This window comes from Pogoniulus pusillus, chromosome 10 (genome assembly GCF_015220805.1).
Source record: "Pogoniulus pusillus isolate bPogPus1 chromosome 10, bPogPus1.pri, whole genome shotgun sequence".
NCBI classification, from domain to species: Eukaryota; Metazoa; Chordata; class Aves; order Piciformes; family Lybiidae; genus Pogoniulus; species Pogoniulus pusillus.
This window is the reverse complement of record NC_087273.1, coordinates 39,207,798-39,222,130: the sequence shown is the minus strand read 5'-3', so window position 1 is coordinate 39,222,130 and position 14,333 is coordinate 39,207,798. Positions and strand designations below refer to the sequence as shown.

Here is a 14,333-nt window from a genome sequence, read left to right as displayed (position 1 = left end):
GAGCCAGTGAGCTCTGATCCACCCAGGGTGGTGCAAGGAGGTGGAAAAGAATCCAATTAGCTAACAGATGTTTCAGGAGTGAGGCGTTAGGAAGAATGAGTTTGTTGGATGCTGCTTGCTTGCAGAACAGTCACTGGGCAATAAATGCAGCCCTGAGGCCAGACAAGTGCACAGAACCAGTGCCAGCCTTTAGCCTGGATTTACATCCTCTGAGGACTTACCCAACCCCAGCAGAACCTCCTGTCCTTGCCAGAGGAGGTGCACAGTCTGCACTGAAGGTAAGGTTTGATAGGGAAGGGTGTTCTGAGGTGCTTCAGCCTTTGATGTCCTCTGCAGCGTTTTGGGTGACCCCTGCCCTGAGCCTGCCAGACGACATCACAGAATCACTGAATGGCTGAGCCTGGAAGGGACCTCAGAGGTCATCTCCTCCAACCTCCCTGCCACAGGCAGGGCCACCTCTCAACTAGCCCAGGTGGCTCAAGGCCTCATGCAACCTGGCCTTGAACACCTCCAGGGAGGAAGCAGCCACAGCCTCCCTGGGCAGCCTAGTCCAGAGTCTCACCACACTCATCCTGAAGAACTTCTTCCTAAGATCCAGTCTAGCCCTGCTCTCCCTTACTTTAAAACCATCCCCCCTTGGCCTATTTCTAGGCATCCTTAGGAAAAGTCTCTGCAGCCCTGTGAGGAGAGGCTGAGGGAGCTGGGGGGGTGCAGCCTGCAGCAGAGGAGGCTCAGGGCAGAGCTCATTGCTGCCTGCAGCTGCCTGCAGGGAGGCTGTAGCCAGCTGGGGTTGGGCTCTGCTGCCAAGCAGCCAGCAGCAGAAGAAGGGGACACAGCCTGGAGCTGTGCCAGGGCAGGTCTAGGCTGGATGTGAGGAGGAAGCTCCTGGCAGAGAGAGTGATTGGCACTGGAATGGGCTGCCCAGGGAGGTGGTGGAGTGGCCGTGGCTGGAGGTGTTGCAGCCAAGCCTGGCTGGGGCACTTAGTGCCATGGTCTGGTTGGTTGGGCAGGGCTGGGTGCTAGGTTGGGCTGGATGAGCTTGGAGCTCTCTGCCAACCTGCCTGATTCTATATTGTATGATTCTATTCTATGATTCTATGATCAGGAAGAGAACTCTTTTGACTCCATGAAATCCAGACTCACTTAGAGAAGACAGAACTTGGAGCCCAGCTGTGCTCCTTGGAGTTTCATTTCCAAGTGTGGTTTCTCCTCGAGGGGAAAGTTGTGTTTCTGTCTTTGGAAGCTGAAGCAGGCCCTGAGTTTTCCCTTGCACTGGAAGTGGCTGGAAACCCAAGTGCTGCCATGGAGTTTAAGCTATTTTTTCACTTTCCATCTGCTCCCTTCCTGTGCATCTTCTTTGTTTTCCCCTTGGTGAGTGGCAGGATAATAACTGCTGCACCAATTAATGCCCTTCCAATTCAACTGGCAGTGTCCTTACTGCAAAACAAATGTGTTTGCTCTGCAGAGGTTTGTCCTGCAGTGAAACTTTGCTTCAGTCATTCCAATCATCTCCCAGCAGCAAAGGGAAAGCTGCTTGGTCATCAGCAGCTGAATGGAAGGGGCTGTCTGTTCAGGCTGGAGAGCTGGCAGCACTCTAACCAGCAGGAAGTTATAAATAGGAGAAGAGCAATCATTTAGTTGCTGCCTTAATGCAAGGATCCCTTCTGATGTGGTAACAGCCACCTCCCAGAGCTGAGATGGGAGTTGGGATGGGCTTTTGAGGGGGACCTTTTCTTCAGCCAGAACAAACTGTGGAGTCTCTTTCTTTGCAACAAAAGCTCCTGGGGGGTGGAAGCTTCCAGCTGAACTAAACAGTCCTGATAATTTGGGTGCTAGGTTGGGCTGGATGAGCCTGGAGGTCTCTTCCAACCTGCTTGATTCTAGGATTCTATGAGTTCTTGCACTGTTCATCATGCAGTTCAGAAGGCAAATTGTATCCTGGGCTGCATCAAGACCAGTGTGGGCAGCAGGGCAGCAAAGCAGGCTGCAGAGGAACTGTGCCTAAAGACCTGCAAGGACAGCACCAGGGCAGTGGTTTGGAATGGGAGCAGAGCAGGTTGAGATTGGCTGTGAGGAACAAGTTCTGCACCAGGAGGCTGCTGGAGCACTGCCACAGGTTGCCCAGGGAGGTAGCTGAGGTCCCATCCCTGGAGCAGTTCAAGGTGAGGCTGGAGAAGGCTGTGAGCAACCTGCTCTAGTGGAGGATGTCCCTGCTGAGTGCAGGGGGCTTGGATTGGATGCCCTTTGGAGCTCCCTTCCAACCTAACCCATTCTGTGACTGCACAGTGGAAACTCTCCTGCTGAGCAGCTCCAATCTCGCTGGATCTGCCTAGATCTAGCTGGATGGATCCCTAAGGATTCATCCAACTTCTGTTTCCACTTTTCCATCCCTTGGGTTCTGTTTTTAACTTACTCAGCAGTGTCATGCACAAACATTTCCCACTGAGCTCTGTGTCAGACTGCACAGGACAAATCCTAAACCCATCCTGGTGGATGTTGAATACTTTTAGTGTCTCACAGATTTTTTGTCTCCTAGGATTTATTTCTCTCTCCATACACCCAGACAAAAACCTCTGTTATATGTTCCTCAAGTGTCTGTGCATTTAAAGGGGGACTTGATAAAACACTGCTGCTTTATAGGGCAGACACTAAATATTATTGAGGGAAATGAAGAGAAATATATGGAAGTGTAGTAAGCTGTGACACAGCATTAACCATTTTATCACCCGTAATGTGCCCTGCTGGACTCCTTCAGCTGTTTACCTGTCTTAGGAGCTCTAAATAAATCCCCTATTTTAAAGCTGGGGCTTTATCAGCTGGAATACCATTGCTGCTTAAAGGATTTCAGTGGCTTAGAGCTCCACTCTGTGATTCTTCCCAGCTGCTGCCCTGCCAGACAGCGCTGAGCAGAACGTCCTGCTCTCCTATCATGCCTGCTGAAAGGGGGAGTCTTAATTAGCTGCTTTATAGTGCAACCTGCTTTCCAGGCAGCAAAAAAACATCTGGCTGAGAATCACAGGATCATAGGCCCATGGAATCTTAGGATCATAGGCTCATAGGCCCATGGAATCTTAAGATCATAGGCTCATAGAATCACAGGATGATAGAATCATAGGATCATAGGCCCATGGAATCATAGGATCATAGGATCACAGGATCATAGAATCACAGGATGATAGGATCATAGGCTCATAGAATCATAGGATCATAGAATCACAGGCTCATAGAATCACAGGCTCATAGGAAGATAAAATCATAGGCTCCCAGGGGCATAGAATCAGAATCACAGGATCATACATCATAGTATCACAGAATCAACCAGGTTGGAAGAGATCTTTGATCACATTCTGTGCTTCTGTCCTCCACAACCTCCCTGGAGGTGTCCAAGGCCAAGTTAGATGAGACCTTCTGCAACTTGTTCTAGTGGGAGGTGTCCCTGCCTGTGGCAGGGGGTTGGCACTGGCTGAGCTTTGAGCTCCCTTCCAACCTAACCCATTCTCTCATTCTGTGCTTCTCCATCTCTGCCAGCCAGCTGTGGTGAGGTCCTGCAAAGCTCACCAGCCAAACTGCACCAAAGATGGCAGCTAACTTACTGCCTACTGAAACAAACTGATCTCAGAGCAAAAGCAGAGAGCAGTGGGAGATGCCTTTGAGGTTGAAAGCAGCACAGCAGCATTCCAAGCCTTTATTGCCTTTATTGCTGCAGATAGCTGCAAGAACAGATGGTTTCAGGAAGATGTGTTTCCATTTAGGCTTCTGCTCGACTGTATTTCTGAGAGGCTGTAGTCACAAGACAGATGCCACCTGGCTGGCAGCTCTGATTCAGTCAGCTGCAGAAGCCTAACAGGTGAAAAGCTTTCTGCAGCCTTGCAGAAGGTGCTGGAATTTTGTAGGAATGAAACTCCTGTGGTTTGAAGCACACTACCCTGGTTCAGCAGGGGTAACTACACCTGATATTCCCTCCAGGAAAAAGGCAAGGGGGGAAAGAAGCAGGAGTTAATGGTTCTGGTAGAATGGAATGGAATGGAATAGAACAGAACAGAATAGAATAGAACAGAATAAAGCAGAATAGAACAAAATAGAGTAGAACAGAATAGAATAGAGCAGAATAGAACAGAACAGAACAGAACAGAACAGAACAGAATAGAACAGAACATAATAGAGTAGAACAGAATAGAATAGAGCAGAACAGACAAGAACAGAATGGAATAGAATAAAATAGAATCAACCAGGTTGGCAGAGAGTTCCAAGCTCATCCAGCCCAACCTAGCACCCAGCCCTGCCCAACCAACCAGACCATGGCACTCAGTGCCCCAGCCAGGCTTGGCAAGAACACCTCCAGCCATGGCCACTCCACCACCTCCCTGGGCAGCCCATTCCAGTGCCAATCACTCTCTCTGCCAGGAACTTCCACCTCACATCCAGCCTAGACCTGCCCTGGCACAGCTTGAGGCTGTGTCCCCTTGTTCTGGTGCTGGCTGCCTGGCAGCAGAGCCCAACCCCACCTGGCTACAGCCTCCCTGTGTCCAGTTCTGGGCCCCTCAAAGAACTGCTTGAACGAGTCCAGAACCACAAAGAGGCTCAAAAGGAGTGGAGCAGTGACCATTTCATGACCTGGTGGATGTGAACATGTCCATCCTCCCTCCAGCTCAACAGACACAGCATCACAGAAACATGCAGCAGGCTGGAAAGGACCTTCAGGATCTGTTCCAACCCTACTCCAGAAGATGGGCACAGAGCAGTGCTTGGCTGCCAGGGGAGAGATGCCACAATCCTTGCTGGGTTTCAACCACTCTTCCCCAGGCAGGTGGAACCTGCAAGTGCTGTGCAGGCAGACAGAGAGCCAGACTCCCTCTGAGAGCAAGGGTAAGGTCATTTACTCCTCTGAGGTCAGCAAAAACAGGGTTCAAAACTAATTCTATCAGTGCTGCATGAAAAAAGAAAGCCATCCTTTGAAGCAGCAGCTGACAGAGTTTGGCTTTGGAGCTGCCAGTGAAGAAGGGCTGGCTGCAAGGAGATAAGGGCATCATCACTGCTCTGCTCTTCAGGCTGGATATTGCTTTAGTGGCAGCCTAATGGGATGGAGCCATCCTCAAGGTATTAACTTACACTGCAGTGCTCTGCCTGGTGGGAGAATTTCCTGCTGGGTGAGGGTGCTGAGAGGGCTTTATGAAACCATTGCCACAGGCACACAAAACTCTGAGGTTTGGTGCAGGTTGTTTTGGTTTTGTTATGTTTTCCTCTAATCACATCAAATAGATAAATCAAATCAAATATAAAACTAAGACAAACCTTTCCCACATTGATGACTTCTAAGCCTGAAGCTTAAAGCAGAGGGGCAGCTCTGCAGGTATTTGAGCCTGTAAAGTGCAGATGGATTCATATATATCAAAACCCAGCAGAGAGCCCATGGCTGTTAGAAGAAAGATTTAATTCCCCTCACAAAGGCTCTACATAATTACACAGAACCACTGTGGGGAGGTTGCCCAGGGAGGTGGTGGAGTCACCACCCCTGGAGGTGCTCAAGCAGTGTGTGGAAGTGGCACTTGGGGAGGTGGTTTTAATTATGGGCTCATAGGATGTTAGGGGTTGGAAGGGACCCAAGGACATCATCCAGTCCAACCCCCTGCCAGAGCAGCACCACACAGCCCAGCACACAGGAACACATCCAGACAGGCCTGGAAAGGTTCCAGGGAAGGACACTCCACAACCTCTCTGGGCAGCCTGTGCCAGGATCTCGGACCCCCTTCCAGGCAAGAAGTTCCCCTTGTGCTGAGCTGGAACCTCCTGTGCTGCAGCTTCCATCCACTGCTGCTTGTCCTGTGCCAGGGAGCAGTGAGCAGAGCCTGTCCCCCCCTCCTGACCCCCAGCCCTCAGATAGTTACAGATATTGATTCAATCCCCTCTCAGTCTTCTCTTCTCCAGACTGAGCAGCCCCAGGGCCCTCAGCCTCTCCTCACCAGGCACTGCTCCAGTCCCCTCAGCATCCTCACAGCTCTTTGCTGGACCCTCTTCAGCAGATCCCTGTCCCTCTGCAACTGGGGAGCCCAAAACTGAAGGCAGTGCTCAAGATGAGGTCTCACCAGGGCAGAGCAGAGGGGGACCTGGCACCACTGAGCACCACTCTTTGAACTCTGCCTTGTAACCAGTTCCTAATGCACCTCACTGCCTGCTTTGCCATCCCACAATTCCGGAGTTGCACTCACTGGAGCACAGCAGCTGGCACACACTGGAGCACAGCAGCTGGCACACACTGGTTTGCAGCCCAACCTCTCTCCCAGCCTTATCCAACCAACCAGACCATGGCACTAATTGCCCCATCCAGGCTTTGCTTGGAATGGGCTGCCCAGGGAGGTGGTGGAGTGGCTGTGGCTGGAGGTGTTCTTGCCAAGCCTGGCTGGGGCACTTAGTGCCATGGTCTGGTTGGTTGGGCAGGGCTGGGTGCTAGGTTGGGCTGGCTGAGCTTGGAGCTCTCTGCCAACCTGCTTGATCCTCTGATTCCATGACAAAGAAGCAGCCAGCAGCTAAACAGCAAATTCATTCTGATGTTCAAACGTGGCACTGAAGGATTTGGCAAACCTCACTTGGAAAAGGGGTGGGGGGGAAAGAACCCAAAAGCAGCTTTTCATTTGGGTGAAATTCTGCTAACTCTGCAGTGGGAGAAATTTCTCATTGCTATTCACAGCTCTCCTGTGAAATTTATCTTGGGTTGTTTTTTTTCCTTTCTTTCTTTCTAATGTATCAGTTTGATCAAATAAAAAGTTGGCAGGGTGTGAGGACCCACTGAGATGAAAAAGCTTTTCTGAACAAACAGAGCCTGAGAGATGTTCTAAGATTTCTGGAGTAGTTTTTTTTCCCCTCCTCTCTTCTCTCTTTCTTTCCACTGAATAATGCTATGATTTTTTAATCAGTTCTGCAGAGCACAAATTCACTCCTGGAGCTGTTAAACAACACAGACTTGGGGCTGGATGAAGCTGAGCGTTGTGCTGCAGTGTGCCTCACCTTGCCAGTGAGTAGGTCTGTCCTGACTGTATGGCATCTGCCACAGGTATTGGCACCAGGATAGTGCTGTGCATTAGTAAAGTCAGGCACAGCTGGAGGGCAATCTTAGAGGCACTGCATCCAGCTCTGGAGCCCCTGGGACAAGAGGGCTGTGGAGATGCTGGAGAGTGTCCAGAGCAGGGCCAGGAGGATGCTCAGAGGCTGCAGCAGCTCTGCTGTGAGCACAGCCTGAAAGAGTTGGGGCTGTGCAGGCTGGAGCAGAGGAGGCTCCCAGGTGACCTTCTTGTGGCCTTCCAGGATCTGAAGGGGGCTCCAAAAAAGCTGGGGAGGGACTTTTGAGGCTGTCAGGGAGTGCCAGGACGGGGGGAAAAGGGCTGCAGAGGGTCTGTTCCCAAAGGCCTGCAGGGACAGGAGCAGGGGCAATGGTTTGGAATGAGAGCAGAGCAGGTTGTGAGGAACAAGTTCTGCACCAGGAGGCTGCTGGAACACTGCAGCAGGCTGCCCAGGGAGATGGTTGAGGCTCCATCCCTGTTGAAGCCAAGCCTGGCTGGGGCACTTAGTGCCATGGTCTGGTTGATTGGCCAGGGCTGGGTGCTAGGTTGGGCTGGGTGAGCTTGGAGCTCTCTGCCAACCTGCCTGATTCTATGATTCTAAAACTGAGCTGCTTCTTGACCAGTGTTGGAGCAAGACACTCCCAGTATGCCACTGAAATCCCAGTCTGGTGCTGCAGGACCTGCGCAGAGAGTTTCAGAGCTGAGGAGGATCAGATGTACTGCAGGAGCCTGGAGGAGCCACACAGCACAGTCGTTTTGTCCCCCTGATGTAGCTCCCACTCAGTGAGTATTTTGTTCCTGCTGTCCTTTATTCACACTTCCCATTTTATAGGCTTCATTTGCTAATGTGAAAGCCCTGATGAGATTCAGCAGAAGAAATGGGAAGGTGGCAGGGCAATAAAGCATCCCAGCTCTAGCTGCTGGGAGACACTTGGTGGAACATTACTGAGTGATCAGGTTTATGTAATGGATATTTCCTAACGTTTTATGCCATTCACATTATCCTGGCACCAAAATGAGATGAGGAAATGGATTCTGTACTCTCTTGCTGGGCATATGAACAAACAATGGGGATGCCAGGAAGATGAATGTCCTCCACTCACTTCACATCCTTTCCTCTGCAGAGAGCTGCACAAGTGCACACTGGAAATCCCTGCAGGAGGTGTTCAAGCTGGCAGAGCTTGGAGCTCTCTGCCAGCCTGCCTGATTCCATGATTCTAAGGAGATCTCCCATGTCCCACCCTAGCTGGAAAGCTTCTCCCATGTGCCAGGCTGGTTGGATGCTCTCTCCATGAGGTTTTGGGGTTCGATTGGTTTTGTTTCCCACCTGGCTGTTAGCCAAAGCTCTCCCTGCCCAGACCTGGTGGCGTTTGTTTGCCTTTCCCTCCTCCTGCCCCCACCCCCGCAGCACCTGAGGCCAATTGCAGTCTCCTCCCCCCCCGGGTGTGGCCACTTTGCCCTCCCTGCTCCCTGCCCCATATAAGCAGAGCAGGAGGAGCCCAGCCCCAAGCTGGGCCCATTGCGGGCCAAGGGATCCTCCGCCGGCATCCCAGGTGAGTGCGCACGGGCGAGCACCGGGGTGTGGTGGAGGGTTTCAAAGGCCGGGGGGCCTCGCTGGCCCCCCGGCTAGCTAGGGCCACCTTAGGGCTAGGCTGCTGACATCCACCTTTAGCTCACGGGTGAGAAGTTTCTGCTTGTTGTGATTGAGGCTGAGCTTTGTCTGGGAGTTTGCAGCCTCGAAGGGTTTGCTTTAGGTTCTGCGGTGGATGCAGACATGGAGCAGGAGCAGAACTGGAGCTGGGAACGGAGCAGGAGCCTCGAAAGTTTTGTTCTAGGTTCTGCGGTGGATGCAGACATGGAGCAGGAGCAGAACTGGAGCTGGGAACCGACCAGGAGCAGCAGCTGGGAATGGAACTGGTAACGGAGCAGAAGCGGTAAGGTAGAGTGGGGAGGAGGAGGAAAGCAGCAGAGGCTGCCCGGGGGCAGGGGCAGAGCGGCGGCAGGAGGGCAGAGGCTGCCCGGGGGCAGGGGCAGAGCGGCGGCAGGAGGGCAGAGGCTGCCCGGGGCAGGCAGGGGCAGAGCGGTGGCAGGACGGCAGAGGCTGCCCGGGGGCAGGGGCAGGACGGCAGAGGCTGCCCGGGGGCAGGGGCAGAGCGGCGGCAGGACGGCAGAGGCTGCCCGGGGGCAGGGGCAGAGCGGCGGCAGGACGGCAGAGGCTGCCCGGGGCAGGCAGCAGGGGTTTGTCTGCTCGCTCTAACAGGAGGTTTGTGTTTTGCAGGGCTGGCTGGAGGAGCACAGGGGCCGGAGCTGCATTCAGCTGCCCGGGGGCAGGCAGCGCTGCCAGGACCCTGGCGCACACCCGCACAGGCTGTGCCGTGCCCCGGCAGGAGCTTTTGCAGCAGCTGCTCTCCGCTGCGGGTTCAGTGTCCTGCTGCAAGGAGGCTCTGCCTGCAGCTCAGAGCTGCCTTGCACCGTCTCAAGGGGCTCTCCAGGAAGGAGTCCCTCAGCCTGCTCTCAGCTCTCCTTCAGCTGCTGAAACGTAGCTCGAAGGTCTCCCTGGAGCCTTCTCCTCTCCAGGCTGAGCAGCCACAGCTCTCCCAGGCTGCCTTCACAGCAGAGCTTCTCCCACCCTCTGCTCATGTTTGTGGCCTGCTCTGGAAGCCCTCCAGCAGCTCCCTGGCTCCCTTGTGTTGGGGGTGCCCCAGAGCTGGCCACAGCAGTCCAGGCTGAGCTCTCCCCAAAGCAGAGGGGCAGATGGTTCACAAGCACAGACCCCACAGGCTGCCCAACGACCTTCCCACACTGCAGCTGCAGGTTTCAGTCACATCCTTTTAGTGTCAAAGCTGAGAGACTTGAGGGCTAAGGCACCAGCAGCACTGTGCTTCAAGCCAGAGAAACACCAAATCAAAGGAGACCTCTCTTAACTGCAGTTTAATTGCCCAAGCCAAGCACTAAGACAAGGAACATGCAGATGAATTGGGTGACTTGCAGAGCCTAAACAGCTTTATGAGGCTGCTCCAACACAGTGCCCAGTTACAAACTGCTTCCCTGTAGAAGCATTTTCACTTCCAGTGTTCTCCAAGCACCTGATTTTTCACACAGACCCTTTCCTCTGTGGCCCCAAAGGTCTTCATTAGTTAAAGGAAGATTTTCTTTGCTTTCCAGTAAGAACAATAAGAGAAATGCTTTGGTCTGAAAAATCCTTGAAGCTTTCCTCTTGGTTTGTTGAAATGAGCTGTAATGAATGCCAAGTTTCTGGCCAGGTGAGCTGAGTTCAAGGCAAGTGTTGATGAACACAGCCAAAGGACAAAGCCTGCTCACACAATGTGCCTCAGCTGAAAGCACAAAGTGATGCCTACATCTGTTTGTTCCCTCCTTACCTGCTGCCCATGTCCCTAGCTACAAACCCTCTGCCTGCACTGCCTAACAGGCTCAGCAGTGTCAGAGCAGAGAGGCAGCCACAGGCTCTCAATGCACACCAATGGCTTGGGCTGCAGCTCTGTTGAGCCCTGGGTTCATTCCTCCCTTCCTAGCCTGTTCTGCCTGTGAAAGCCTTCAGCTTAGCCTGCAGCTCCTTCTGGTCACATCTCCAAAGCAGAGGGAAGCCTCAGGTTAAGAAGTGCTGGCAGCACTCGGGCAGAAAGCAACCTGAGTGAGAGGCATCTCCTGATGCAGCTTTAAAGCACCTCTCAGATGCTAGAGAGCCACAGAACAATCAGGAGCTATGGAACTTCTTTACTGTGAGGGTCACAGAGCACTGGAGTAGGCTCCCCAGAGAGGTTGTGAGGTCATCTCCTATGGAGACTTTCAAGGCCTGTCTGGGTGTGATCTGTGTTAGGATTGTCCTGCTCTGGCAGGGGGATTGGACTCGATCATCTCCTTGGGTCCCTTCCAACCCCTGACATCCTGTGAGGCTGTGATTACATGAGGTTGGGAAAAGAGAAAGGAGAAAGGACATGATCATGGAATTAACCAGGCTGGCATAGAGCTCCAAGCTCAGCCAGCCCAACCTAGCACCCAGCCCTGTCCAACCAACCAGACCATGGCACTAAGTGCCCCAGCCAGGCTTGGCAAGAACACCTCCAGCCACGGCCACTTCACCACCTCCCTGGGCAGCCCATTCCAGTGCCAATCACTCTCTCTGCCAGGAGCTTCCTCCTCACATCCAGCCTAGACCTGCCCTGGCACAGCTCCAGGCTGTGTCCCCTTCTTCTGCTGCTGGCTGCCTGGCAGCAGAGCCCAACCCCACCTGGCTACAGCCTCCCTGCAGGCAGCTGCAGGCAGCAATGAGCTCTGCCCTGAGCCTCCTCTGCTGCAGGCTGCACCCCCCCAGCTCCCTCAGCCTCTCCTCACAGGGCTCTGGAGGTCACAGAAGCACAGAATGGTAGGGTCTGAGGAGGAGCTTTAGGGATGACAGAAGCACAGATGGTAGAGCCTATAAAGTCCCTCCCCAGCTTTCTTGTATCCCTTAAGATACTAAAAGGCCACAATGAGGTCACCTCAGAGCCTTCTCCTCTCCAGACTGAACACACTCAAGCTCGCTGGAAGGAAATCCCAACCTCCCCTGCCAGTCACTCGCTGCTGAGCAGCCACCCTGAGCCAAATGCTCTGCTCAGCTCTCCGTGGTGATTCTAGGAATGAATTCCACCTTTAGTTCCCAAAGTGACTCCAAGGAACCTGCTCTGTGGCCCCTTGGGAATGCTGCTGAGCTCCCCGAGAGCCGATGAAGCCAAAGGAGGGCGAACGAGCGGTGCAGATAAGAGGCACTCTGGATAGGTGCTGGTGCCACGGCAAGAAGCTGGTGGCCATGGCCAGCAGTGGGCTCAACCTGAGATGGATTCTGTGGCATTAATGCAGAAGAAGGCACTTGCCTTGTAAACTGTAGATCTCTCCCACGCTGCTCTGCCGGGTGATGTGATGCCAGTAGGCGCTGCGAGGGAGGGAGATGGACTTGGCCAGCGTCATCGGCTCAGACAGGCTGGTCTGGAGCTAGGAGACCAAAGCAAACAGAGATGGAGCTTCACACAGCCACAGGCAACCTGCCAGCTGAAGCAAACTGGAACACACAGGCTGGATGTGTGGAGCACTGCTGGGTGAGGAATGGGCTGGATGGTGGCACCCAGAGAGTGGTCACCAAGGGCACAATGGACACCTGCAGAGCAGTGCCAAGTGGCTCCCTCAGGGGTCAGAGCTGGCACCAGTGCTGTGGAACACCTTTGGCAGTGCCATGGGCAGAGCAATCAGTGCAGGTGGCACCAAGCTGTGTGGCACAGGAGACTTGGTAGAGGGCAGGGATCCATCCAGAGGGAGCTGGGCAGGCTGCAGAGCTGTGCCCAGGCCACCCTCATGGCATTCAACAGGGCAAAGTGGAAGGTCCTGTACCTGGGTGGGTGCAATCCCAAGCACAGCTCCAGGCTGGGTGGGGAATGGCTGAGAGCAGCCCTGAGGAACAGGCCCTGGGGGTCTGGGCTGATGCAAAGCTCCACAGGAGCCTGCAGGGTGAGTGCAGCCCAGACACAACCCTGTGCTGGGCTGCAGCCAGAGCAGTGTGGGCACAGGGCAAGGGAGGGGACTCTGCCCCTTGGCTCTGCTCTCCTCACACCCCACCTGCAGTCCTGTGGGCAGTTCTGCAGCCCCCAGCACAAGCAGGACATGGAAGTGTTGGAGCCAGGCAGAGGAGGCCACCAAGATGCTGAGAGGGCTGCAGCAGCTCTGCTGTGAGCACAGGCTGAGAGAGTTGGGGCTGTGCAGCCTGGAGAGGAGAAGGCTTGGAGGAGACCTTGGAATGGCCTTGCAGGATCTGAAGAGGGCTCCAGGAAGGCTGGGGAGGGATTAGTGACAAGGTCTTGTAATGACAGGATGAGGAGGAATTGGTCTAACGTGGCAGAGGGGAGACTGACACTGGATGTTAGGAAGAAGTTGTTTGCAGTGAGGGTGCTGAGACACTGGCACAGGTTGCCCAGGGAGGTTGTGGAGGACAGAATCACAGAATGTGATCTTTGATCTTTGATCCCATTCTGTGCTTCTGTCCTCCACAACCTCCCTGGAGGTGTTCAAGGCCAGGTTGGATGAGGCTTTGAGCAACCTGTTCCCTTCAGATCCTGCAAGGCCACTCCAAGGCCTCCTCCAAGCCTTCTCTTCTTCATGCTGCAGAGCCCCAACTCTCTCAGCCTGGCCTCGGAGGGCAGGGACACCTCACACTACATCAGGCTGGCCACAGCCTCATCCAGCCTGGCCTTAAATCCCTCCAGGGATGAGGCTTCTACCACCTGCCTGGGCAACCCCTGCCAGGCTCTCACCACCCTCCTGCTGAACAACTTCTCCCTAACCTGCAGTCTGAATCTCCCCATTCCAGCTTTGTTCCAGTCCCCCCAGTCCTGCCATTACCTGACAGCCTAACAAGTCCCTCCCCAGCTTTCTTGTAGCCCCCTTCAGATACTGAGAGGTCACACTAAGGTCATCTCAGAGGAGAAGGTCTCTTCCAAGCTGCTTGATTCTATGATTCAAGGCTCTGGATCTCCATCAGTGCCACTGAGCAGAACCATCCTTTGCTTCCCTGCTGGCAGAGCTACACCTCAGCAAACAAAGGACAGAGAAGGATCCCTGTTGCCATGGCAATCTGCAACTCCATCACTTCTCTCCTTGCAGCACAGACCTGTGGCCAGGTGATGGCTGAGCAGTATGGGGGAAGCACCACAGCAGTGACATCACTCTACAAACGCTTTGACAGACCCTCTCAGCTAGGAGAAGTGCAGCCCTTGCCACTGCCCCCTACATGGGGGACTGAGCAATGAAGAAGGTACAAATCTGTTCAGCTCATGAGCTTCTACCCCTGCTGCTTTGTCACTGGGAGAGTGCAGAGACACACATTCAGCAGGCAGCTGCATGAACCCATCTGCATCCTGCCCAGCAGCTGCCTTTATGGAAATGGCCTCTGACAGGCTGAATTTGAGAGCAGAGGAGCAGCTTTTACCCTGACACTGTCACAAGCCACAGAGTGATAGGCTAGAATAGAGTAGAAAAGAATCCAGCAGGTTGGCAGAGAGCTCCAAGCTCAGCCAGCCCAACCTAGCACCCAGCCCTGCCCAACCAACCAGACCATGGCACTAAGTGCCCCAGCCAGGCTTGGCAAGAACACCTCCAGCCACAGCCACTCCACCACCTCCCTGGGCAGCCCATTCCAGTGCCAATCACTCTCTCTGCCAACAACTCCTCACATCCAGCCTAGACCTGTCCTGGCACAGCTTCAGGCTGTGTCCCCTTCTGGTGCTTGTAGCC

The 14,333-nt window shown here is 53.9% G+C and overlaps 1 protein-coding gene and 1 long non-coding RNA gene across 5 annotated transcripts in view; one reads left to right on the top strand and one right to left on the bottom strand.

The window, feature by feature from the left end:
- The window catches only part of DOK6 (docking protein 6), a 117,830-nt gene that overhangs the window by 5,436 nt on the left and 98,061 nt on the right, over positions 1–14,333 (bottom strand). For 2 of the 4 annotated variants that reach the window (XM_064150303.1, XM_064150304.1), the window contains exon 7: positions 11,927–12,044. The exons of the other annotated variants lie outside the window; for them this stretch is intronic. In XM_064150303.1, coding sequence (XP_064006373.1) covers positions 11,927–12,044 — 118 coding nt within the window. The remainder of the gene's footprint in view (positions 1–11,926; positions 12,045–14,333) is intronic. 4 annotated transcript variants of the gene reach the window in all.
- LOC135178911 (uncharacterized) lies at positions 7,034–10,569 on the top strand. Its single transcript, XR_010303791.1, has 5 exons — positions 7,034–7,048; positions 7,679–7,838; positions 8,180–8,608; positions 8,810–8,989; positions 9,334–10,569. It is a non-coding gene; the product is annotated as an uncharacterized LOC135178911 (long non-coding RNA).